The 25125-nt window shown below is 43.1% G+C and overlaps 2 protein-coding genes and 1 long non-coding RNA gene across 3 annotated transcripts in view; 2 read left to right on the forward strand and 1 right to left on the reverse strand.

Moving 5' to 3' along the window:
• Nucleotides 1–25125, reverse strand: part of LOC133223239 (uncharacterized) — a 318819-nt gene that overhangs the window by 234454 nt on the left and 59240 nt on the right. The gene's annotated exons all lie outside the window — the stretch shown is intronic.
• Nucleotides 1703–12560, forward strand: LRIT1 (leucine rich repeat, Ig-like and transmembrane domains 1). Its single transcript, XM_061373758.1, has 4 exons — nucleotides 1703–2173; nucleotides 4938–5404; nucleotides 7417–7722; nucleotides 9580–12560. The coding sequence occupies exons 1-4, from the start codon at nucleotides 2052–2054 to the stop codon at nucleotides 10548–10550; spliced, it is 1866 nt and encodes a 621-aa protein (XP_061229742.1). The 5' UTR covers nucleotides 1703–2051; the 3' UTR covers nucleotides 10551–12560.
• Nucleotides 17910–22043, forward strand: LRIT2 (leucine rich repeat, Ig-like and transmembrane domains 2). The gene is made up of 3 exons (XM_061373799.1): nucleotides 17910–18019; nucleotides 18408–19189; nucleotides 20994–22043. Exons 1-3 carry the CDS (start codon nucleotides 17910–17912, stop codon nucleotides 21809–21811), a joined length of 1710 nt encoding a protein of 569 aa, XP_061229783.1. The 3' UTR covers nucleotides 21812–22043.

Raw genomic sequence — 25125 nt, forward strand, 5'->3', positions numbered from 1 at the left:
CTGAGATGGCTTCACAAGTATTGGAAGAGATTTGAGGTGTAACATCCACAGGAGGTCTTCAAAACATGTCTGCCTCTCATAGCACTCTCGCATGGAAGGTCTGCATGTTGAATGGTCTGTTGCGGTTTTCTTTGGTTGGGTTTTAAAATATTTTCTTCTAAACTCCAAAGTATCTTTTGGACTAGATTGTTCATATTTCTTCCTTGGCTTTACAGCAGCTTATATGATTTGATTCTTCTATGTGTCTCTGCAAAAGGGCGGCTGTAGATACAACCAGGCTTTTAAAACGGTGCAGAATTGTATCTCCAAGGAAATCTGAATTTAAATGGTTATCTACAAGAGGTGGATGGCAAAGCGATAGCATCTTCAAACACTGAGAGAAGAGACTGTGATGGGCACTTTTCCTGATCAATATGACTTTGGTTAAGATCCAGGAAAACCTAATTTTTTAGAGAAATCTTTGTGGTTGTAATTCCTTTCCCCTTCTTCTCTGTGTAAAGAAAAGGGAGGCTGGGAAGTGACAGGTGCTGAAGGGCCAACAGGATGCCAGGTAGTTTCTGCTTCAACAAACCACATTTGATTCTGCACTCCCAGTTTTTTGGGTGAAGCAGATGGCAGAGTTCTTATTCTCTAATCACAGGGTCCAGGATTTTAGTAGAGTTGCTCATATTTTATGTTGAGTGAGGCACCTGGGAATCTCCCCTGTACCACTGCTGGGCACTGAGGCTTTCCTGAGCTCCAGAACAGGAAAAGAAATATTTTCCTAAAGTATCTCTGAAGGAGTAGAAGTAGTCTCTGGTTACTGCTGTATTACTAGCTGTTCAGCACGATTCAGTTACTCCTCATTTCTGTTAACTTGTGTTTCCTGTTTCGTGTCTGAAACAGAGGTCAATTTTTCTGCCAAAGCACTAAAGCAGTATAGCTAGGAACTGGGGGAGTAGCAATCTGATCAGGCTGAAAGTAATGATCTGTTAGTTTCTCCAAAGCTTTTTACTTTTGTGGTGTGAGTGATTTATATACATTTACATGGAACAGAAAACAACAGTCTTTATAAACAGATGTCACTGCTAGTATGAATAAAATTCTGCTCCCATCTCAAGTAACAATTTCTTAAGCTTTATATTTGTGCATATCTGGGCTCTACCCATGCATTGTGCTCTTCAGAGTCAAAGGAATATAGATGAAAACATGGGTGGTCTCCACCAGCTTTGCAGTTATGGCTGCCTCTGCTAACAGATGGAAACAACTGTCTTCAAGGAGAGTGGACAGAAATAAATTGACAGTCAGTCCTGGGATGTCCTTAAGACATCCCATCTGAGCTTTTCTTAGCATCCCTAAAGCTGTTCCACCACCCTGCATCAGGTGGTATTCCTGAAAATGGTCCCTCATCTGAGCTTTGCTGTATCAGCAAGATAGACCGTAGTGCTCAGTCCTTCAGGGGTGTGCTGGTCCTGGTAAACTGAAATATGAGCATATTTACTGGGTTCTTCATTGTTCATCAATATCAGGCATGTTGCCAACAGTTCAATAATTGTTTGATCAAAGTAGGGGATTTAAAAGAAAATTAAGCATTTAAATATTGTCACTATATATTTTTAGTATTCTTATATAGGAGGCTTACATTCCATTAGCACAAGAAACTATTTTTAAGTACTCCAGTTCCCTGTGAGGAAGTAAATTACTGCTAATTCCTAGTCAGATAACAGTTATCTTGCTTATGATGCAGGTCCCCAAAAAGTGTCTTTGCTTTTTTCTTGCAAAAGAGCCACAGATTGCCCAAGAAAGGTGTATTGATGGTGCTCCCCAAGGGAAGAAATACTGTCAGTACGGTTCCAGGAAGCAATAAGCACCTCCATGAAAATAACTCAAGTCCCCATCCTTAATCCCTGCCTATCCTTTTTTATCTGATGGACTCAGTGAGGGCTGGAAGATCACAGTGCGGCTGAAAACAAAAGGGAGTTAACAAGATGTGACCAGTCAATGGATAAAACAATAGGTGAAGCGCTTCACGTTGTCTAGTTCCCAGGTGTCCTTCTCATGCACAGGTAGCCATGTGGATCCTGGTGAGTTTTCTCTGCTGTGTAACGCTCGGAGGGCTGCCACGGGCGGGTGGCTCATGCCCATCGCAGTGCAGCTGCGCCTTCCACAGCCTCAGCGAAGGGACGAAAGCCAGGTATGTGGATATCTCACTGGGGGTTGTTGCTGCTCTTTCTCTGGGTGTTGGGGATTTTATTTCTTTTCCTCCATAAGGATGCTCACAGGAGAAAATATTGCTTCCAGACTCCCTGTCCATTATTTTTCCAGTTGCTTTGTGCTCTAGCTTTATTTGCAGAGGATTAGCTTCTAAAAACACAGTAAGCTGATTTCAGAGAAAGCGTTTGGGCATCTAGTCTGTGAGAAGTGACATAATAACCACGGGGTGCAATAGCAAAAATGGAATAAAATTTAAATATTTTCTTTCTTTCTTTACCTTTATGCTGAAAATGCTAGTTTAAAAAAGCTTTATTCTGCTCTGTTGGTTTGTTTCTGAAGTGTAACTAGATCTGGCTTATGTTGTGGTACCACAAACTGCAATTCCATTTACATGAAAAATCCTTCAGATGGAGATTTTAAGCAAAGCAACAGAGTCTAGATGAGAATGAACAACAACAAAAAGATAATAATAATACTAAAAATAAATTCATATAATTCTCAAACTTTAAACTTTCAGTTATAAAAGAAGACAAGTCCAGAAGGCCACCTATTTTTGAACACAACGCCCTTGTACAGACATTTCACCGGAGGACTGTAATTAAAAAGTCTTCCTGAAGGGCAATCACAAAGTAATGATCTGACTTAAATGAAACACAGGCTACATTTTTATAAGCTGTGGCTCACAGTAGAGGAGGTTTCGTGACAGAGATACAATATTTGCAAAATCCTTTGGAAGAAATCTTTCCTAGACAAGACCACGGTACTGAAATGAAAGGCTGTCCCCTGTATTTCGGATCCTCATGAAACAGATCTACTTTGTTACTGCTTTTATGGTGCCATGGATTTAATACCAGAAACTTTCCCAGTAAGAAGCATGATAGAGACACTAGTAATCTGCAAATGTTAAAAGGGAGTGCAATAGTGGGAGAACCAATTATTGCTCCATAAATGTCACAGTTAGCACGGGAATTTCCTCTCACTGACTGTAAAAAGCTGTACTGTATTATGGTAAGACACATAATAGAGGGAATATCCATTAGGGACCGTAATGTGACCTTTTTTTCTGCGTTATGATTCATATTTCTCACTAGTAGAAGAGATTACCCCATAGATTAAATCTTTAGTGCCCACTGACATAATTTAGGGACAATATGAGAAGCACACTGGTTCACTGCCATAGTGCCTCTGTCATCATTTTGTGTCATGCCTGCACACACGCACATACACACAATGTTTTATTGAAAGAGGATTTCTGAATTTTTCTTATTTGATAGATTTTTATCTTTCTCAACATCTCAACTTTCAGATGAGGGTAAGCAGGATTTAATGCCACAGTAAAAGTGCTGGATTAGAGTAATGTACTATGCTTTGATTATAAATTAACAATTTAACTGCAGGCTCAAATAACATTTAACTCTGGGAAGCTTGCATGAGCAGTTCAGCTATGTTATTTGTTTTTTGCTGATAGTAGAGGAATAATTGTTTTCAGCCAAAACCAGTCTGGTTTTGACAGCTTTGTAATATTCTGTTTATGAGTCAGGCAGGAAGATAAGAAAATGTTACTTGACTGATCACACTACCTTTCTTCAGGTATCATGTTTAGCCTGTGGAGTGGGACACGCCTATCTAACCTGCTACCTTTTGCAAGGTGGCTTTGTATTTTGTTACGAACTTGTTTTTCTCTCATTGCTCATAGACAAATTGAAGTGCAGTCTGAGATACCTATTTTGTCTCCCTTCATTCCTCACGGCCATCTACAATCCCACATCTTGGCAAAGTCAAAGTCAAAATTTCTTGTACAAAGGCTGTAAAAATACAGCATAGGGTTTTTATGATTTGACCTTTATAGATTAGAAATATGAAGGAATGATTAAGACACATAAATCTGCCTTGTTTTAATATAGCATTTTCCAGAGAACTAATTTTCTGCACTTTCAGTCTCATAACTCTACACGCCTCTCTGTAGAAGATTGGTTCTTGGCAGTCACTCTAGGGGAGAAGGTTTCTACTATGAGGGTGGTGAGGCTGGAAGAGGTTGCCTACAAAAGCTGTGGTTGCCCTATCCCTGGCAGAGTTCAAGGCCAGGTTGGATGGGACTTTGTGCAACCTGGTCTCGTGGAAGGTGTCCCTGCTCATGGCCAGGGGGGTTTGAAGCAGATGATCTTTAAGGTTCCTTCCAACACAAAGCATTCAACGATTCTATGACTGTACACACCTTCCAGACTGTTTCATAGTAAAGCAGACTTGCTGAAGTGTATTTCCAGTGGGTTATCTTTCTTATCCTCATTTCACAAATCAAAGATCCTGTACCATATGTAATCTATATTGCTTATTGCCATTCCACAAGTCAGCAAGGCTTCTTTTCGTATGTCTTTTACAGTTCAGTTTATGGATCCTTTTAATCTAACATGCACTAGAACCTTGTGTAGTGTGTGAATGTTGTCACTGCTATCTATCATAAGTACTCTAAAAAAATTAAAGTAAAAAAGAAGCAGGAATACTGTATGGGCCAGACTTAGACTCGCACCACTCCAGCAGAGGCACAACACTGCAATCTCTGCAATCAAAAGGTGCATATGAATTACTGCAAGTTGATGTGCTTATGCTGATGATGTAGTAGAGATCAGCAGCAAGTAAGAAATCTTGTGGAAAAAGAAATATGGATCAAAGTCTTACATATAAATAAAGTTTCAAAACCTGTTTAAAATGTGAGAAAGTCACATCCATGTTTGTTTCTCCACCAGGACGGTGCTGTGTAATGACCCGGAGATGACCCTCACTCCTGTGAACATTCCTGTAGATACGTCCAAGCTTCGGATAGAAAAGACAGCCATCCGCAGGGTGCCAGGAGAGGCTTTTCATGGACTCCACAACCTTGAGTACCTCTGGATGCCCTATAACTCCCTGGCCAGCCTCAGTGGGATCACCTTCAAGGGCCTTCATCGCTTACAGGAGCTGAGGCTGGATGGGAATGACTTAATATCATTCCCCTGGGAAACCCTGGCTGACATGCCACAGCTAAGACTTCTGGATTTACATAACAATGAACTTACCTCAATCCCTCCAGATGCTGCTCGTTATGTCAAGAATATCACATACCTGGACCTGTCTAGCAATAAGCTGATGACTCTTCCACAGGCTCTTATCGCCACCTGGGCCAGTCTCCAGGCCGTTCCTTACTTCCCCAATGATAATTCCAAGATGATCCTAGGTAAGAGAAGTGCCTGTCATTTTGCAGGGGGGCACAAATGTCAGGAGCTCTGCATCTTATTGCAGCATTTTCACCCACTGGGGTTACCACAGCAAGTACACTCTTGTGTATAATTTAATACCTCATATAAAGTGAACATATTTGTTTACATATTAACAAACCTCAGGCATCCCCATCACCATAAACTTCATCACTTACTTGAATCTTTGTAACATAAAACTGGTGACTCTTGCTCAAGCCCTTCTTATTTATTGACACTAGTTTTTGACAGAAATAAATATGATTAGAGCTCCATGTCATTCTTGTGCTCTTTTCTAACAGCAATTGCTATGAAATAGATCCATTTTAAGCAGCATTAAATAAAAAGATAGGTATTTATTATGTCCAAATTAAAGAGGAATAAAGGCAGCACTTTGTACAAAATTTGGGTGAGGACTGCCAGTTTGTCTCTTTCCAGAGCCTTGTTTATCTGTTCCCACAGAATTAAACCCTAGTCTCCCCAAAGCATCAAGACATTGTTACAAGGTCTTTTTAATATTGTAAAGTTACAAGAATCCACTTTTTGGTGATTGTTCTGGGCTCCTCAGAAGTATGGCTTTGGGGTAATTGTTCATTTTTGTCTCTGAGGGTACATTACAGATGACTGTCTTGAATCCTCCTAGATGCAGTATCCTCACATGAGGTTTTGAGCACTAGTTCTGGGGATTACTACTCAGCCTTTTAGCTGTCATGCACTAGTTAAAATCCATGCCAGGTTGATGATGGTTACGAGTTGCCATCTGCTGTCTTTCCTTGCTATGAGCTGACCCAGCTCCACTGACTGGTTGATCTCTGGACCGTGTGTGTCTGTGTGTACTGCCTCTACAGCCATGTTCTCTGGATAAATTTAAGGAAGAAAAGTGTTTAAAACCAGATGCCCTGGAAAGAGACATAAGACTTTAAGAAGATTCAAACTGACACCTACAAAGCTTGCTCCATAGCAAATATTGTTTTAGGTTTCATTAACATCAAGAGAGGAGCAGATTTTTTTGTCACCTTGTTTTGCCAGATGCAGTATCAGTTCTTTAAGCTGAAGCTGGCAGTTTGGGATTGCCCATTTCATTTGTGGCATAACAAGACACTGCCTAGACCACACTCTTTATTTTTCTTTAGAGTTCAGTTACATGTGAAAATGTTATTCCATTAAATATAGATCAGGAGAGTATTCTGTCAAGAAGAACAGTTCATGCCTTGATGATCATGGCCAACTCGAGTTTTTTTTATAGCCAGCTGTGCACAGGTTGCTTGTGCCAGGATCCTAAAAGATTAATGTAGGCAAATGACTATAATGCTAAGATTAACACTGTAATGTATAGACATTTCAGCTCCTAGGTCCTATCCTGCTGACACCCATTGGCACCAGGTATATGAAACACATGTCCCCCACAGGAGCAGAATGGGAGAACATAGCTGCATGTTTCTGTTTCACTCTGCTCATGACTGTGTCTCGTGGAGGTATAAAAAAATCCATTAATAGTAAAGGGTCAGCCTAGTTCCTTCCTTTGTCTACAGTACATCATTGTGACTCCTTTTTAGATGCCTTGCTTGTTGGCTATTTCAAGAAGTACCTTCGATGGTAGCCTGCTGGCTGGTAGTCTGTGCCAAGGCTACAAGCTTTTGCACAGGAGGATCAGGCACATGAACCCACAGGATTTTGCCAGGCAGGGCAGCAAATGGCAGGGCTTTAGGGGTGCCACAGCATCAACTGGGGCTGGGCCGTCTGCCAGAGAATCTGCAATAAATTGTGCATGAAGTCAGAAGTAAGCTGATAGCAAAAATGCCAGAAGCCACAAAGCCAAGCTGAAATTTCATTCTTTACTCAGTCCGCTTAACTTTAATACATTAATTAATAAGAAGTGCTCTCCCACCAAGGTCGCTTGCTTTCAAATCCTTTCCAAGCCCAGGGAAGATGGTCTGCAATGGCCTTAGACGGTGCTGTTGGAGTGACTTAGTGCTCTGATTTATTTTGACAGGCTTGCAAGACAATCCTTGGGTATGTGACTGCAGTCTGTACGAAATGGTCCATTTCCTAAATTTCCAGTCTCCTAACATAGCATTCATTGAGCCCAGGCTGAAATGCTTCACCCCCCGGAGCCTTGCAGGAGTCTACTTCAGCCAAGTTGAGCTAAGGAAGTGTCAAAGCCCTGTTGTGCATACGTCTGTAGCCAAAGTAAAGACCATCCTGGGCAGCACTGTGCTACTACGATGTGGAACAACGGGGGTGCCCATTCCTGAGCTCAGCTGGAGAAGAGCTGATGGTGCTCAGCTAAATGGCACAGGTGGGTTTGGTTTAAGCTTTTCACCTGCACATGGAATGGGTGAGGGAGACCTGGATGTACAGGCTCTTCAGCAAATGGACGCTTCCATGACAATAGATACTTCTCACTGATAAAAGACCCTAAAGATGAAAGCGGTACAAAATTAATATTCACTATCATTCACAATAGTAGCTTCTGTAATTCACTATTGCATTGTGATTTTTCTATAAACTATGAAATTACTTACGTGTTGATGTAAATATCATCAGATAAATGTATGCTGTAACAGTTGTGGTAGTGAGACGAGTCAAGGGGTTTTCTGCAAATTTGCTGGAGCTGAAGAAATATGTCCATCTGTAGCAAGAGGCTGTATTAAGTCTGATAGTTATTCAGTCACTAAAAAGGTTCAAAGTAAACTGCATACACCTTTGGGAAAGCATTCTCTGTTTTATTTTTTGTTGTGGGTCTCTTCCAAGTGTAGGAGGGATGCTCACAGCGAAATGGTAGACATTGCTGTGAGGAGCAGCTTTGCTACATCCTGCACATCATGTACAACAGAGCAATGACTTCTGCAGATCCCCCAAAGGGGTATTTATTACAAGGGGTTCTACTGCTGTGAAAGAAAAATGCTCTCTCCCCTGTTTCTGTGTACCAAGGTCCCCTGTTTCTATGCACCAAGGTCCCCTGTTTCTCTGCACCAAGGTCCCCTGTAACCCTTCTGTGATGTATTTTGTGCCACATTAAATCAGACTTCAGGACCTTTCAATAAAAAGCTAGCTGAAAATTATTTCTGAACTATGGCAGCTTCTGTGCCAATGTTATAATATGACTGAAATACTGGTGTTCTAAACAGAAAGGCGTGAGAAACAGCCCACAGTCTGTATGCATGGCTAAGTGCCATAGGAAGACCAGTAGCCTTATGTTTTTTTAATATACTCATTCAGTAAATAATTAAACTGAAAAAGTAAGTTCTGATGCCATTGTATTTTACTACCATTGGAACGTGTCCTGATTGCCAAGGCTGGATCCTGACCCCACAAGCGCTTGGGAGAAGTTTGCATTGTGTCTTACCTTTGCCTTTCAGACATCTCCCTGGTTTTTAACTGTCAGTGGGAAAGAGCAGAGATAGTATGTACTCATCCTAAGGAGGCTGGTTAAATAAGGAAGAGGGTGCTTTACCCTTTTTCCTGATTCCACCTCTTTTTTTCTGCACAAATAAAAGAAGTTAAAAAAGAGCTAGTTTTAGGCTCCTGGTAAACCAAGTGAGAAAATCAACACACAGCTGTGTACGTTTCGTTCAGTGGTAAGTGATCAGACTTCCCTGTGTTTGGGTCAACATGAAAACCTGCATGAATTTAGCAATAAGATGGATATTATTTTCCAGGTATTTTTCTCCATATAACCTGGACTAATCCATATATGGTTGTTAGAAGAAAATCTTCACTATTTCTATTTTCTGTGACTCAGAGGACTGCATCTAATGTTTAGATAGATTGTGCTACTGTCTACTGCTTCCGCTCTTTTAGTATGGTCCCTACATAAGAGCTTTAAAGCTTTATTCTTCTTTTTTTTTCTTTTTTTTTTTTTTTTTTTTTAGTGGAAGAACCTTTCCTGTTTTTTTTCAAACTGTAGCTTGGAGGAAATGGCATCAAATGCTTCATATATATGTGGTCTGAAACAGTGTAAATCCCAACATAATCTAATTTTAGTATTACTGTCCTTTTCTTGGATTTACTTTGACTTTGCAGTGTTCTTGGTGGCAAAAAGAAATGATTCTACTATATCTAGCAGACATGTGGCTGATTGAAACTTAGTATTTAAGAAACCATGTTATTAATTTTATTGATTATTGCCTGTTACATTTTTCCTTTCTTGCAGTTCACCAAGAGATTTCCAGTGATGGGATGAGCTGGTCTATTCTGGGCCTGCCTGTAGTCTCCTATCTGGACTCTGGAGAGTACATCTGTAAAGCAAAGAATTTTCTGGGGGCAACAGAGGCATTCATATCTCTCATCATCACAGACTCAGAAAGCACAGATGACCCCAACTCTAATGTCAAAGGCGCATGGAGTGGGAAGGCGAGTGGGATGGAAGCAGCTGCCTACAATGACAAGCTAGTGGCAAGGTATGTTATCACCACCTCCACTGTGCCTACCTTGGGCACTGGAGAGGGCATCCTCCCAGACGTGGCACAAGATAGCAACCGTGGAAACCTGCTGGTGAGTCCGCCCACTGCTCAGCAGGAGCCAGAGCGAATGGTGAGGTCTGTCAGGGTGATAGGAGACACTGACCAGAGTATCACCCTGGCCTGGAAGGCTCCTCTGGCAAAGAACACAACAGTATTCAGTGTCCTCTATGCGATCTTTGGAGAGAGGGACATGCGGCGGATCAACGTGGAGCCAGGGAAAACCAAGGTCACCATTTATGGGTTGCTGCCAAAGACCAAATATATTGTGTGTGTCTGTGTAAAAGGCCTGATCCCCAGGAAAGAGCAATGCATCATATTTTCCACAGATGAAGTCGCCAGCGCAGGAGGGACCCAGAAGCTCATCAATGTGGTTGTCATCAGTGTGGCCTGTGTCATTGCTGTTCCTCTAACACTGGTGGTCTGCTGTGGAGCGCTGAAAAGGCGCTGCAAAAAATGCTTTGTGAGGAAACCCAAGGAAATTCAGGAGTCCTATGTCACCTTTGAAAGCCTGTCCCCTGGGGCCAAGGCAAAAGGTGTGGAAGGAGAATACTTGACTAGACATACCCCCGATGAGTCAAACAGGCTGTTGTCTGCCCGATCCAGTGTGGATTCAGAAGCAATACCAAAGATAGAGGGGCAACCTAACGAATACTTTTGCTGATGGTAACTAGACTGACTGTCAGCTCACTAGATGGAAAGCACATGGCTGTATATATAACTCTCTTCTACAGCACTGCAGGCCACCCTGTCAGTGCTTCTGTTTCTGACATGTTCTGGGGGACGATGCAAGAGGGTTGGCCAAGTTTTACATAAACATGTTGCTCATCCCACATGGGGTTTGCTGCTTTTACTCAGTCAGAAGCTTCTGTGACAATGGCCTCATTCTCCTGGACCACTTTTATATTTGTAACACGAAGTGTGCACACTGAGTGTGAGCACGTTAAACAACATTTCTGAGAGTACTCGGTGTTCTTTAGTACCTGCTCTGCAATATGCTATGTATTTCATTTTCAGTTCTTTTGGTATTTTTTGGTTGACAAACGGGAGTGTTTAGTAATTTTAATATAAGTATTTATGAAAGTAAAGATTGAGAGTCTTACCTTTTACATTCTCCATGTTTGCATGAAACATGCAGCTTGATGCTTAATAAATCAGTAATGACAGATGCACAGCAACTGTTTTTAGTATGTTTAACATAAAAGCAGCTCTCTGTTCTGCATTCAGGGAAATGTGCAAAAGAGATAGAAAACAAGAGACAAAACCCAATCCACTCCTAAGAATACATAATAAAGAGCATTTTGTGATTGCATTTTGGCCCTAAACTCTGTTGTTAAGATACAGTATCTTTCCACAGAGATCTTTGAGTATCACTCCTATCACTATCACTCACTGGCATTTTCTAGCTGTATTGTAATTAATAGAGTATGTTTTATATCAGCTGTGCTAGTTAAAAATCGTATAATGTAGAAATTGTACTCTGCAAATTATGTGAAGTGTTATAATTCGTTGTCACCAGTCTGAAAAACCTACATAAGGCAGTTCTGCAAGAATCTCACAGACCAGCCCTATCATTGGTGCTGGCTCTCTTGACAAAACTGGTGGTGAAGATCAGAGGGCTCAGTCAGGTACCTTGTGGGTTGGTCATGAAAATATCTTGCTCTGTGCAGAGCAGGGGTATGTGATGTGGTAGTGGAGGGCTATTGCCCAGGTACACATCAGCCATACTTCCACCATGACATCAGTGATGGCAAAGGCTCAGCATGGACTTCTGGTTTTCAAACAATTTACAGGTTTAAGAACCCTGAAAAAAAGCTAATATTTATCAAAATATACTTTCACAGTCAGGGTGAGCTAATTAGTTATTTAAGTCCTGCAGCTCCACTGGAAGCTGGATCTGAGTGCTTATCACAAAGCACTTCCCAGCTGGATAATTTTCTACTACAGTCCCTCATGTAATAATACTGTATATAAAGTTTTTCTCTTTGTAATAAATATTCTTAATGAAAAAAAATATGTATGTTCTGCCAAACGTTGAATGGGAGGGATCCAGCCAAGTTGAAATGTTAACTGATAAAGCTTGCCGAGTTGTTTTGAAATGTGTATTTGTAAATTTATTGGAAGGGTCTTCACTCATATTCTAGATGAGTATGTACAGTGTGGGTTAAGAACATTCTCCTTGTACAGATGGGTTTCAGTTATGTCAGATTACTTGGCCTGATAGAAAAAGCCAGTCATTTGATCCTAACATAAATACTAGCAGCAGGGAATACATTACAATAGTTTCTGATAGGACTCCCTGTATTTCTTACATTAATGAGAAAGAACTTCTCTTGCACTGGGAGAATTTGTCAAACTTTGTGTAAAATAAAGCATGTTACTTCTATCACTGGACTGCATAGATTTGTGGGTTTACAGATAACATTTTGTAAAATTATGTATTTTAATACAACAAATTGAGAAATATGTAGTATGTAATAATACTTGCTTATACAGATGCAATTCCCAGGATGATTTTTTGAATCTGTCTCCAAAGTAGTGCAAAAATATTCTTCTAGTAGCCGTTTTTGGGATGAGTTGCAAGGATTACTGTGTTACTGAGCCTGATTTGTGCCTACCCGCAGGCTGTTACTGAGCCTGGATTCTGCAGAAACGAGACTGATGTGGCCCTGGATGGAACAAGGCTGTCCTAAAGTTCTTCTGAAGTGAACAGAGTGGACTTACTGACTTTCCTGGAAGTCAGGTTTGCAGGCACTGACTGGGAAGGAGATACACTTACCTTTTGGCTGCTGGAGTAATGTGCCACATCCAGCTCTAGTGAGGAGCATCTCTTGTCTGCTCTACGTGTGCAAGCTCTGATACATGATCTGTGAATCAGCAATGGAAAAGACACCAGGCAGGCCAACACTGCTGCTCTTTGCTTGTGAGGAGGGGAGGATGGAGAGGTCATCCTGTGACATTCACTGTGGGTGTGTTTCACACACTATTAGGTATTTTTTGCACTTTGAATAAAAAGCTATCCCAAGGATAACAAACATGATCTTTTCTTCTCTATTTCCTATGGCTATTCTCACTGTCTCATAGATGAGGCATCACAGTATAGCATCTCAAAGGCTGCTGCTCCAAAAAAAGCCTCACTGCTGCCCTGGTGGTTGACACAAGATAGGTGTCAGATAGAAACTTGCATAAGCTCTGTGTCCTTTGGTATTGGTCAGGAAAGAAACCCTACACTTGCTAAACTGAGAGTGAAACTTCAAAACATTTAGTAAACTGATTTTCTGCTGAATGTGACTTCAAGGCTTTGGGTCAGATTTTCAGTGATACAAGGCATATAAAAATAAATATCTCACTGGAATTTCTAGTGTTGTTTTAACCAAAGGCGCATTAGGCACCTAGTTTTGTCACAGTTAGCTCAGGTAAACTTCTCTCTCTGCTCATAAGTCATGTGAATGAAGCTGCTGCAGAGTTCTGGCAAGGAGAATATTCATCTCTGGAAACAATTTCTTACTTGGTTAAAATCAATCCTTGGACAGATATATGCTGCAAGAACTGAAATGAAAATCTAAATATCTTTTGGAATTACTGTATAAGTAGCATTTCAAATGTTGGGGGTCTTGTTTGTTTGTTTGTTTTTACACTTTGTTCTGTTTGGCTTTCTTTTTGCTTGCAAAATGTTTCCTCTCTTAATGATCTCTTTGTGTCAAATTTGATCTCTTTTAACAAATTTGTTATTTTCTGGGGTCTATTTCAAATATTTTGACACTGTGAAGCAAGCCTCTTCAAGTACAATGCTCCCTACTTTTATGGTAACTCATTTTAAAATATAAAATATGAAAGAACGTGAGTGTTGGACCACTTCAGTTATACTTAGGAATAAAGTAACAGCCCACCTGTGTTAGGCAGGAGACCTGCATTGACCTTCTGGGCTGAGCACTTTGTAACAGCATGAGCCACTCCTCGATGGGTTCAAAGACAGACAAGCTTCTCCTTCCACAGTATCTTTTCATACTTATTTTGGACTTCAGAGTAGTGAAGAAGTGCAAAATTAAGGACAAGGTTTTAAAAATAAGGTAAACGTGTTTTAAAATTTGATCCAAATAGCTGTGAACACTACTGAAAAATTGCTATGATTTTTTTTTCTTTATTAAAAAGATCTGGAGAAAAGCAGCTATGAAAATGAGGGAACTGAGCAGAATATAAATGAGATAATGTGCCCAGAATGATTAAAGAGGACTACTGCAAGTAGGCAAATTACAAGAAGAAATTAAAAAAACATGTTGAGGCTTTGAAATATGTTTTGCAAAATGTGCTAAAAAGTTTCCAGATTATCTGGTGGCTAAATCCAGACAAAGGCTCATATTTGCTTTGAATTATAAAGTCTCTTCAAATATTTTTAATGTCACATATGCATAAAAATTCCACAAAATAATGTTCAGGCTGACAAACGTCTTAATTGCACAGTATGAGTTAAGCTTGCTGGAAGGCTATAATTGCACGAGTGTGGTCATTTTCACATTTATTTCAATGTTCCCAGAAAGAATAGACTAAAAGGTCTTTAAATGATTTAAAAAATGAAAGACACAAAAATGTGCATAAACATATATATAAATTCATGAGAAAAAAAAAACCAAACACCACCATCCAAATGTGTCAAGAATGACAATAAAACATTATAAAAGATATTTAAAAAAAATAAATTTTAAAAATGAATGGACATTGAAGAATTAAGACTTTGAAAGTATTCCAGTGGTAAAATGAAAACCTAAAGGTTAAAAAGCTCCTGAAGAAGCTGACATCAAAGTCTCTCAATGTCAGAAATGCTCTGGGAATATCTGAAAAGTTTCAGGATGTGTTTAATAAATAGTTGGTGCTACAGCACTGTGGCTTAGTGGGAGCTTCACCAGCTTTAAAGTTCATGAACAGAAGATATAATTTTTTTCCCAAACCAGAGCAAGAGAATTGTCCCACATTTTATTTTCCTGTTACTCAAAATTAAAACAGAAAAACTTAACAATTGCCAGCAAAGGTTCCAGCCACTCAGAAATAAGTGTATACACCCCAGAGAGCAGCACCAGGAGCTTCTCAGAGGTAGCAGCGAGCATGGAGTGATGCCCATGTTTCCAAAGAGCCAGGGGCTACTGGTACTGATATGGGGCCGCTGTGATTACAGTCACACCCCACAGAAGTTTTTGGGCCCTTAGCTCCTGGTTTTGGCATGGGATACAGACTCTGCTCCTGCCCTAAGTGAGAGTTGAAGCCTTTCCTTTCCTCCAGAGGGTGAAAGAGAGTGGACTGTGCCCCTTTGCGGCTCTCTGTGGGACTTGCTGCTGTGGGTCTGGAGCTGCAGTGTCCCATGGGAACCTTCTAGGAACATTGGGTTACTCAAAAAACATTATGGAAAGGCTAGCAAGTTTGTACAGCTGCTGTTGTTGAACGCTTGTGAAGAAAAGGCTTAGTTACCTCTTTTCAAGTCACCTTCTCTTTCAAAGGGGCTTTTTCAAGCCTCTCCTATTTGGTGTTATATGTGCCATACCTGTAATACCCAGATGAACCCTTCAACTCTTACGTCCTTCTCAGCAGAGACTTCTAACACCTGGACTTGATTTCTTACAGACCTGTGTGTGGTTGTGGTTTCAAGATGGAGTTCAAAACTCCCTCACCATTGCTCGGAGCACACAAGAGGCAAACTTTTAACATTTCCTTTGGCAATCAGTGCAGTCTCTTAAACTCCACTTCCCGTGGATTAGCAGCAATGTCACTATGGAGGTTTATTTTGACAGCTTGGGTTTTAACCAGCTTGTTCTGCATTTTGGCTTTGGCCAGGATGCCACATGACATTAAAGAGCAGCTGAACTGAGTGGACATCTGCTGTCACAAAAGCTACCATCAAATTTACAGGCAAGCATAAACTGGGCTGAATTAAAAAGGCATCAAAATCACACTCCACTATGGAACATAAACATGATGGCTGTGGTTAACACTGTCTGGGGGATTTTCTTACTTTAACTTTGTTTCCTTTCCTTCTCCCTCTTCCCCCCAAGAGTAGGTAGTCTCCGTACCTACTAATTCATCTAATTTTGTTGCGTAATTCACCATTAGTTTATCAGGTTATTAGTGAATCTTCTAAGTACACTTGGGGTCCGGGACTGTCTAGAGAAATGGCCTCTCAACAGCAAATAAGTATCATCCTGAAAACAGCTGGAGGATTGGCCCATCGCACTGACTGACACCACTCTTTGAAAGGCCATGTTTCAGTCTTGAGGAAGACAGGTGGAACTGAGAGGACAGCTGATGTGGGAGAAAGAAAACAACTGCAATTCGTCTGTTTTCCCTGTTAATCAGCGGTTTTATTTAAATCAGTACATTTCTAACCGAGAATCCTGGATAAAATTTTATTTGCTGCATCCCAGGAAATTAGGCATTACTCACTTGTAATTTCCCCATAGACGTACATTGAAGAATGGGGAACTAACCAGTAGTTTTTACTCCATATACAAACCTGTTGTTAATAATTGAAAGGGGTTTCTTTGAGGATTTTTAGCTTATATTTTAAGACCCTACCTGCAGGCCATGGAGGACGGAGGTGAATGTGGCAAAGGAGGCACCTTCCCTGCAAGCCAAGTAGGTTTTTGCACCATGAGCAAATAAGCAACACTTCAGTTAGTTTAAAAAAAGAAATAAATAAAAGATCCCATAATCTTATGGTTAGATGTTGAGCACAGTGAGCATCAACAGCCCAACAGGCCTGCTACTCATGGCCTGCTGCTTGTACAGGGGAGGAAATGGGGAAGCACTGCAGCAGTTCCCAGCTGTTTCCCTACCAGTTCATTTTGCTGATTTGCCTTGAAATCAAAACACCTGTCAATTTAAAAGCTGCAGAAGCAATCCTTGTCTTTGGCAGACTTTGCTATTGCACACCCCCCGACAGCCATGTATAGGTATAAGCCGTCACACTATAAATATTTTTCTATCCTGGTCCCATAGGTTAGAGGTTAAGCAGGTTCAGACTGATCTTGATTGGTGACCCAGCTTCACACGTACTGGAAGGGAGGTTAAGCCCTTTTCTGGCAGCGCGCTGCCTTCTGCAGGCTGTAATAAAGCCCATACACACTAGATGGCTCCAGGAGAACACAGTGCTGCTTGGAAATTACAACTAAACCACGGTGTTTTGGATATAAAGAAGATAAATTTGGTTACTTCAAGTCCCTAGAATTATTTAGACTGGGTTTTTCAAGCTGACCAAAAGGCAATCAGCACATCTTACAGCGAAACAGAGAATAGCACTGAAATTTTATGTTTATATAATAGAGATTAATTTCCAAGATACCACTTAGAGAAGTCCACAGGGTGGCAAAAACTATATTGCTGTTTTCATCACCAATGTGTAAGAATGGAGATGATAGTTCAGGGGGGGAAGTTGTTTTGGAGGAAAAATACTGTCATACTTATGTTTCTACGACAGAGTAACTGAATTTAGGGAGTACTTTTCGCACTCACCATGTGCAAAAGTGCATACTCCACAGAGTTATGGGACAGAGTTTGTGGCCTGATGGAGTGTGAAATACGACACTATGCACTGGCAAATCACAGCTGTGAAGTCTGGCCTTTACTGTGTTTTGTTTCGTTTTTTTTTCTTGCCTTAACAAATGTCATTAAAATATTGGAGATTGAGTCAGACCCCTTAGGGAAAAATAAAAAAAGGTAACTAGGCCTGGTTAACTACTTGTGAGTGTTTGGGAACAGAAGTGGTTTTGTTTCCATATTCATATTGCCAACATAATAAACATGTCTCAAAATCCCTACAGATTTTGAGACATGGAGAATAAATGCCAGGGGTGGTCCCGGGGGTGATTTTTAGCACTTTGACACAGGCTATGAACCATACTACATGTCTTCTTTAGGGATGGGTCCCCAGCAGGATTTATTTCTGCGTCAAGGAAGATTACAGCTAATAGGATTTGCTTCTTGGAGGCTGTTGGCATGTTTGGTGCAAACCCTGCACACTGCTTTCTTAAAGGAGAATATGGACCCCATTTGTCATATTTTTCTTCTTCTTCTGGCCTTCCATGAGATAAACTTGTCTGTTTCATCTTGTATCACAGGATGCTCTTGTTCTCAAGACAGCTTTGGAAGGTAAGGCTAGTTACCCTAGTTGTGGCACCCGTGAAGCAGCTTGGAGAGTTCCAATATATATTTGCTGATGATGTGAGCACCAAAAGCAAACTGATGGCCTCATGTTGTGCCTGCTCTAATACTTGAATAGTACTAGCTTCAGCATAGAATGGGATTCCTTTTATTTCCCTGAGATACGTAGCTGCATACATAGCAATTTTTATGTCTTAATTGTATTCTTTGTGGGAAAATGGGTGTAAGACCCAGAGAAGGAAGGATGTATGGCTTATGCATGCCCTGTATACAATACCTTTTAATTACTCAAGTGCCTGTAGACCCATAAAGGGAACCGGTTTGTTAGCCATGAACATGGTGTATGACCTGGAGAATTTTCTGGTTTCCTCCTTAGGAGTTTGCTTTGTATGTCTGCACTGCTGAGGCAGATCCCTGCAAACATCCCTCAGGACATCCGGAAAATTAGAATAGAAAATTCTCACCTAACAGAATTACCTCGTGGTTCTTTTGAGAATGTTAGTGCCTTGGAGTATCTCTGGCTCAATTTTAACAACATCACAGTGATGCACATCAAGAGCCTGGAATATCTGCCAGCTCTGAAGGAGCTGCGCTTGCAAGGAAACAAATTAAGTTCTGTGCCATGGACAGCATTTCAAGACACCCCAGCTCTGAAAATCCTGGATCTGAAGCACAACCGGCTGGATGTCCTTCCAGAACATGCGCTCCGCTATCTGCCTAACCTGACCTATTTAGATCTATCCTCAAATCAGCTTACTGTCATATCCAGGGATGTCTTCTACAGCTGGCCGGTCTATCAGAGAAGCCAGAAGGGAGAGGGGCACATAGAAGATATTTCCAACGCTGTCCTGGCTCTTCATGACAACCCCTGGATTTGTGACTGCCGCCTGCGGGGATTTGTCCAGTTTATCAAATCAGTTGGCCCACCTATTATTCTCATGAATTCCTATTTAACTTGCTCAAGTCCGAAATTCAGGGCAGGGAAGTTTTTTTATGAAGTGGAGCTCAACAGCTGCATGAAGCCCCTGACCTCAGCCCTTGACACAAACCTGACAGTCCCAGTGGGGCTGAACGTCACCCTGACCTGCTTTGTGCAAGCCAGCCCTGCCCCAGCTGTCTGGTGGACCTATTCACTCAAACTTTTAAGGGCATTTAATGGTAAGCAAAGCATTTTCTTCTTTCATTTTTTTTTTTAATTAAAAAATGATGTTCTGCTATTCTACTTGCATAGGTCTTCAGGCCACCACAGTGACCACACCAGCTCTCCAACCCTTCAGAGCATCACAGTTATTGTGGTGGCAGTAATCCAAATAATCATACTGCATGTCTAAGTGTGCCTGACCAGCATGAGAACAGCTGCTTCACCCAGGATATCAATCAAAGATGAAAGGAGCAGAGGCTCATTTTTACACAATTATTTTATGTAAATTAGCCTGGAGAAAAAAAGATTGTGTGGAAACCTCAGCAGCCTTCTAATATCTGAAGGGGGACCTACAAAGATGCTGGGGAGGGACTCTTCATCAGGGACTGTAGCAATAGTACAAGGGGCAATGCGTCCAAGCTTAAACAGGGGAAGTTTAGGGTTAGATACAAGGAAGAAGTTCTTTACTGTGAGGGTGGTGAGGCACTGGGAACAGGCTGCCCAGAGAAGCTGTGGATGCCCATCCCTGGCAATGTTCAAGGGCCTTGATCTAGTGGGAGCTGTCCCTGCCCATGGCAGGGAGTTGGAACTGGATGAGCTTTAAGGTCCTTTCCAACTCAAACCATTCTATGATTCTACGTGTGGATTTTTAGCAGTGGCTCTTTCATCACCACACATGATATTAAGAGCTATTAATATAGTCACACTTTATAATAAATCTGTAGTTATCTAGACACAAATCTAATTTACGCTATATATGATATATTACATATATATGCACACAGTATATATTTGTATGTACATATGTATGTTTGTAGGAGCACGCACACACCTACACTTGTATGTTTCTACGCTACTCCCATGTTTTCTCAAGAAATACCCACATAAACCACAAAACCATGCAGACTTGTTGCCTGTCTGTGTTCATTCATGCTCTATAACCAAAAGAGAGGTTGTCATTCTCCATAAGCTTTGTTTATTTATATTCTTTACTGAGGTGTTTGTAATATGAGGCCTTTTCCTCTTCCCCCTTATCCAGCTTCGGTCTTACAAGGCTTCCCTCACATTTATTCTTACTAAGAGCCTTCAGTAGGGCAAGTTGCTATTTTCATCAGATCAGCTAATAATGCACGTGGGTTCCTAATAAGCCAGCTAGCTAAATAAAATGGCATTAGCCCTTAATCCTGGGCTGATATTTGCTTTAATTGCAACATTGTAGCACTTGTGCATCTTTCTGCAAGCACATGTTAAATTAATTACATACAGGCTTTTCCAAGCACAGCCATGTGTCCCTGTTTGAGTAGACAACAGGGTGTTTCATACTGTTCTTAAAGCAGCATCTCACTTCCAGACCAACGATGCGTGGTTTCACACACCTCTTTTTGGCCCAAGCCTCTTGAGACTGACATTTTTCTACACTCAAATCCAAATAGAGGATGGAACATGCGTCCAAAATGCAGTGGTGCCTGCTGCACCTCAGTGGCTCTCCCTGGCTTGCCGTGACCTGAGGACATTGATGGCAGATGGAATACAGGTGGCTTGGCCTCTGCTCACAGCAGCCTCTCCAGCTGTTCACGTTGGGGTAGCCATACTCCCTGTCTCCCATCCTTAGGTGTCCAAGTGCATTTATTGCCTTTATGCCTGGAAAATGCTTTGCTGACAAGCTCTGCGGGGTTTGGCACTCTCCTGTGACCCCTATTCCTCTTCCCCTGGGGCAGTGCAGGTTCTGCCTGGCCTCCTGGCACCCATCCCGCATTAGAGTGGTCCTGGGGCTACCTCAAGACGTTTCTGCATGCTAACACAGCTCCCTTTTGCCTGCAGTGTCCACAGAGCCCATCAGTGAGGACATTGTGCGCTCAGAGCTGCTGATCCCAGCAGCACGGCCAGCAGATGCTGGCAACTACACCTGCACAGCTGCTAACTTCTTGGGCAACACCTCAGTGGCCATCAATCTCCATGTGCGGTCCCCGTGGGCATCCACAACCACCACCACCCCGGACTGGGCCCCCATTGGCCCAGCTGAGTCGGGAGCCCACGTAGAAGTGCGCATCGCCAAGCAGACAGTCTATGGCATCACCCTGGAGTGGTTTGCAGTGGCAGCAGCAGCAGCCGAGCCAGGGGAGACCTGGTACACCCTCCTGGTGGGCCGCTATGATGCAGCACAGAAGGACGCCATCTACATTGGCCCCGGTATCAACACCTACTCGGTGACCGACCTGCTGCCTGCCACCAAGTACGAAGTGTGTGTGGCTGTACGCAATCAGGCACCTCGCAAGGGCCAGTGCGTCGTCTTCGTCACGGGCAGCGACATCAGCCAGCTGGAGCAACGTGAGAAGCTCATCCACATCGTGGTCATCGTCTGCGCCATGGTGCTGGCTGTGCCCGCTGGCATGTACGCTTGCACTGCCGAGGCCCGCCCTGGCTGCCTGGCCCGCTGCCCCAGCATGTGCCCCCGCCGCCGCCGCGGGGGCCAGGCCCAGGCTGCGGGCAGCAAGGAGAGCACTCTGGACAGCCTGCCCGCTGGCAGCGAGGATGGGCTCTGTCTCCCTGAGGGCGGCCGCAGCACCGGGCGGCCCCAAGCCCGTGACGAGCCTGGCAAGACCCGGCCACCCCACAGGAACAGCGCTGACCTCTACTAGCCCAGCCGTGCCCGCCCTGCCGGTCTGCAGTGGCACCTTTTAGAGGTGACCTCAATCCACAGCACGTGCTGGTTTGTTTGAGGGACTGTGCAAAGGAGGCTCCGTGCTGCAAGGACTCAGGGCATGGTTGGGCACACCACTGGAACTGCAGCAGGCTTGGGAAGTGCTGAGAACAGGGGCGCTAAAGGTTTGTGGCTGTAAGCCCACAGCCCAGGTCTGCCTCTGCAGCACTGTCATGGAGCACTGCACGAAAACAAACACAGCATTAACAAAAAACCCCGACCAAACCAATAACAGTGCATGCGGCAAAATGCCAAAGGTCTCCCCTTGTTCTCACACAGGCTCTCTTTGCTCTATTTTTCCCAGCTTGAGCATGGATGAAGAGATTCATTCACAGCCCTGCCCTGTGCCAGGTTCTGCCTCATGGAAACAGGGACAGAGAGCCAGGGCAGGTCTGTGGTCATAACCAGCAATAAAAAGTAGTGGGGGGAAGACTGAGTCAACATGATGGAGCTGTTTTAATTCACTTGGAGAAAAGATGGCACTGTGGCTGTAGGGTGATATGGGAGGTGATGGGGATGCTTGGCTTGGATTGGGCTGGCAGGACAATTGGCGTGGGGCAGAGACAGTGATTGGAGCCAGGGTTGGGAGCGAGGCACCTTCCCCAAATGCAGATGTGCTGCCTGCCCACCCTGCTGCTTTGAAACCAAAGCTTGACTCCTTCTAGAGGCAAAAACCCCCAGATGCACATGTAAAAGCAACCAGCCCCCGGCTCGTGGAGCAGCTCATGCTTTATTTCTTGGGGGTCTGAAGATGTGTGACTTATTATTTTTTGGTTTTGGGCTCGTGCTTTCCAGCACAACAAAAGCACGTGGCCAGCAGACCCACAGCGCTTTTTAAATATTTGACCTCTTCAAAAAGATAAAAAATAGAGCAGGAACCTCAGCGGTAAGCAGAGATAAAGCCTAATGTGAGCTTCGCTGCGTGGCAGTTTGGCTTTCTAGTTGTAGTTTGGTTTTTCTGTGTTTTCCATGCTAACCCTCCTCAGGCCCTGTGTTTCCTCCCCCAGCACTCCTTCTGCTGTAAGCTACTGCACAGCTTTTGAGCAGAGACCTGTTTTGTCAGTGCTGACTCTCAGTGTTATACTTCAAGCAACTTCCTAGTCTTGTCAATCTTTTGTTGTCAAAGTAATAAACGTGATGGATTTTCAGAATATGCAGATGTCCTCTGCTTCATTTTTAGCCTTTTACAGTTACAAACTGCAAAAATCCTGGATGCCAAGGGGGTCTGAGGTTCGGCTGCAGGGATGGAGGGAGCCTGGCAGTTGCAGCACACCACAGGGGGTATGGAGCAGTGAGGAAGGAGCAGCAGCAGCCTGCCAAGCAAGGGAGATGACCTTGTCCTGGAGAAACCCCTGGGGACTTGGTGCATACAGGGACAGGCAAGAGATGATGCTGGTTGAGGTCCATCACCCCTTGTGTGCGAGGGGTGAGTGAAAAACAAACCAGTGCCTGTAATGACAGGCCTTCTCCCACCCAAGTCACCATGGAGGAACACAACATCAAACTGTGGAGAGAGACCACAGAGAGAGCCACTGAATCACAGTGAGGGAACAGCCAAGGAAAGACAAAACAACCCATCGCCACTTGTGCAAAGTTCACAACAAATTGCATACCCAGTGAGCTCTGGCATCAGACAAACCTGTTGCCTCACAGGGAGCCTTCCTGACCCTGGGGCTGTGCTGCAGTGGGCTGCAGAGTGCAATGGGCGTTTGGCCAGGGACTCATCTGTGACCTTGCCTGTCCTCTGTGCCTTACAGCATCCTGCTTCTCACCTCCTCTCCTTCCGGGCTAGTGCTGTCCAAAATCCACACAGCCCGTCTTCTTACTCATGGCCTGCAAAAGAGCCCATTTTGCTATCCTAGAAAGACCTCTGGTTGCCTGCACCCATGTGGTCAATACCAAGCAATAGCAAGGCCTCACTGCCAGCAGAAGCATGTTATGCACAGAAGCACCTTTTGCAGGTTGGGTTTTTTTTAATAATTTATTTATTTATAAAAAACCCCCACCCTGAAGTTGAAATACAGAGTAACTGGAGAAAAGTCTCACAACATAGTAATAAAACATCTTTATTCTCTCTTAAATACAATCTCTAAGACTGTAAGACTATAACAGCTAATAAATCTCACTTAACTGAATGGTTTTTATAGGCTTTCCTCATTGGAGAACAAACACTGAATACTGGCTTCAACACAACACTGGGAAAACAGTAGTATGGGTAATAAATCACAGACTTTTGATACCTTGGGAAATACTGCACAACCTGGTGGAGACACAACCAGCAGAACACACATGCTTGCGCAGGGCAGTGGGAATGTGCCCAGTGGCTGCACATCCCCTACCTCCACCCATAGCCGGAGAACAAGGTGACCACACACAACGCCAGAGCCTGGCCCTCATGCCATGAAGCCCCAGGAGAAGGGATAAGTAAGAAAAGTGATGGAAATGAGAGACATGACAGGGGAGAAGCACTGATGGCACAGCCCCCTGTTGAGACCTTGCTGCACCACTGGGATACAGCTCCTTGCTCAGCCCAGAGGTGACATGAGCTATGGTCACCCTCTGACTTCTAGATGTATTGGACTGAGGTTAAAAAATGCAGCATTTTCCCTGTATCTAGGGAGCTTTATATTCAACCAGGTATCCCCCAAGCTGATGAAGTCCTGATGCAGAGAAAGGAAATTAGACCAGCTGATGGGATGACAGGAGAAGAATCCCTGAGGACCACGTCTGCTAGAGCTGGAGAAGAGTCTCAGGAACCCCTTGAATTAACAGTGTTCTGTCCTATAGGGTTTGCTCCCCATCTTGACTTTCACAGTGTCAGTCCATGACAGCACAGCTGCCTTGCAGGGCAAGGGCACAGGCAGAGGTGCAGTGTGCTTTCCCAGGCAGCCTGGCACACACTGCTTTTTCCCAGAGGGATAGGAAACAGTCCCAGCTGAAAAGCATGCCCTCAGAAACAAACAGGAGGGGGAAACTGCATCCAGTGAAAAAAGATGCAGTGAAAAAGTGTTCTGCCTTTGGTGCCTTTTTACTGTCATGTAATAGGCAAAAAAAGTGTCAGCTGTTCCCCACCCCTTGCATTCCCCCTCCTGATGGTTGCATAATTCACAAAAATACTGACAGGCAAAACCAGAAACCTTCTTTGCACTCACCAGTCCCTGAGCAAGCCAGGAGAGGTGGTGAAATATATTCCTCAACACCTCCTGTTAGCAGTGTACAAAATCAAATGATGTTTCCACACACTTCCCTGAC

The sequence above is a fragment of the Neopsephotus bourkii genome, unplaced genomic scaffold (assembly GCF_033783945.1).
Source record: "Neopsephotus bourkii isolate Nb327-2 ecotype Australia unplaced genomic scaffold, CSIRO-AGI_Nbou_v1 NB_1634, whole genome shotgun sequence".
In the NCBI taxonomy this organism is placed as follows: Eukaryota; Metazoa; Chordata; class Aves; order Psittaciformes; family Psittacidae; genus Neopsephotus; species Neopsephotus bourkii.

What these genes read in the sequence shown, in the direction of transcription:
- LRIT1 (XM_061373758.1), top strand. Translation starts at nt 2,052, where the DNA reads ATGTGGATCCTGGTGAGTTTTCTCTGCTGTGTAACGCTCGGAGGGCTG. An exon ending in AGCGAAGGGACGAAAGCCAG is followed by an intron (nt 2,174 to 4,937) that starts GTATGTGGATAT and finishes TTTCTCCACCAG; the next exon opens with GACGGTGCTGTGTAATGACC. An exon ending in TAATTCCAAGATGATCCTAG is followed by an intron (nt 5,405 to 7,416) that starts GTAAGAGAAGTG and finishes TTATTTTGACAG; the next exon opens with GCTTGCAAGACAATCCTTGG.
- LRIT2 (XM_061373799.1), top strand. Translation starts at nt 17,910, where the DNA reads ATGGACCCCATTTGTCATATTTTTCTTCTTCTTCTGGCCTTCCATGAG. An exon ending in TCTCAAGACAGCTTTGGAAG is followed by an intron (nt 18,020 to 18,407) that starts GTAAGGCTAGTT and finishes TTTCCTCCTTAG; the next exon opens with GAGTTTGCTTTGTATGTCTG. An exon ending in ACTTTTAAGGGCATTTAATG is followed by an intron (nt 19,190 to 20,993) that starts GTAAGCAAAGCA and finishes TTTTGCCTGCAG; the next exon opens with TGTCCACAGAGCCCATCAGT.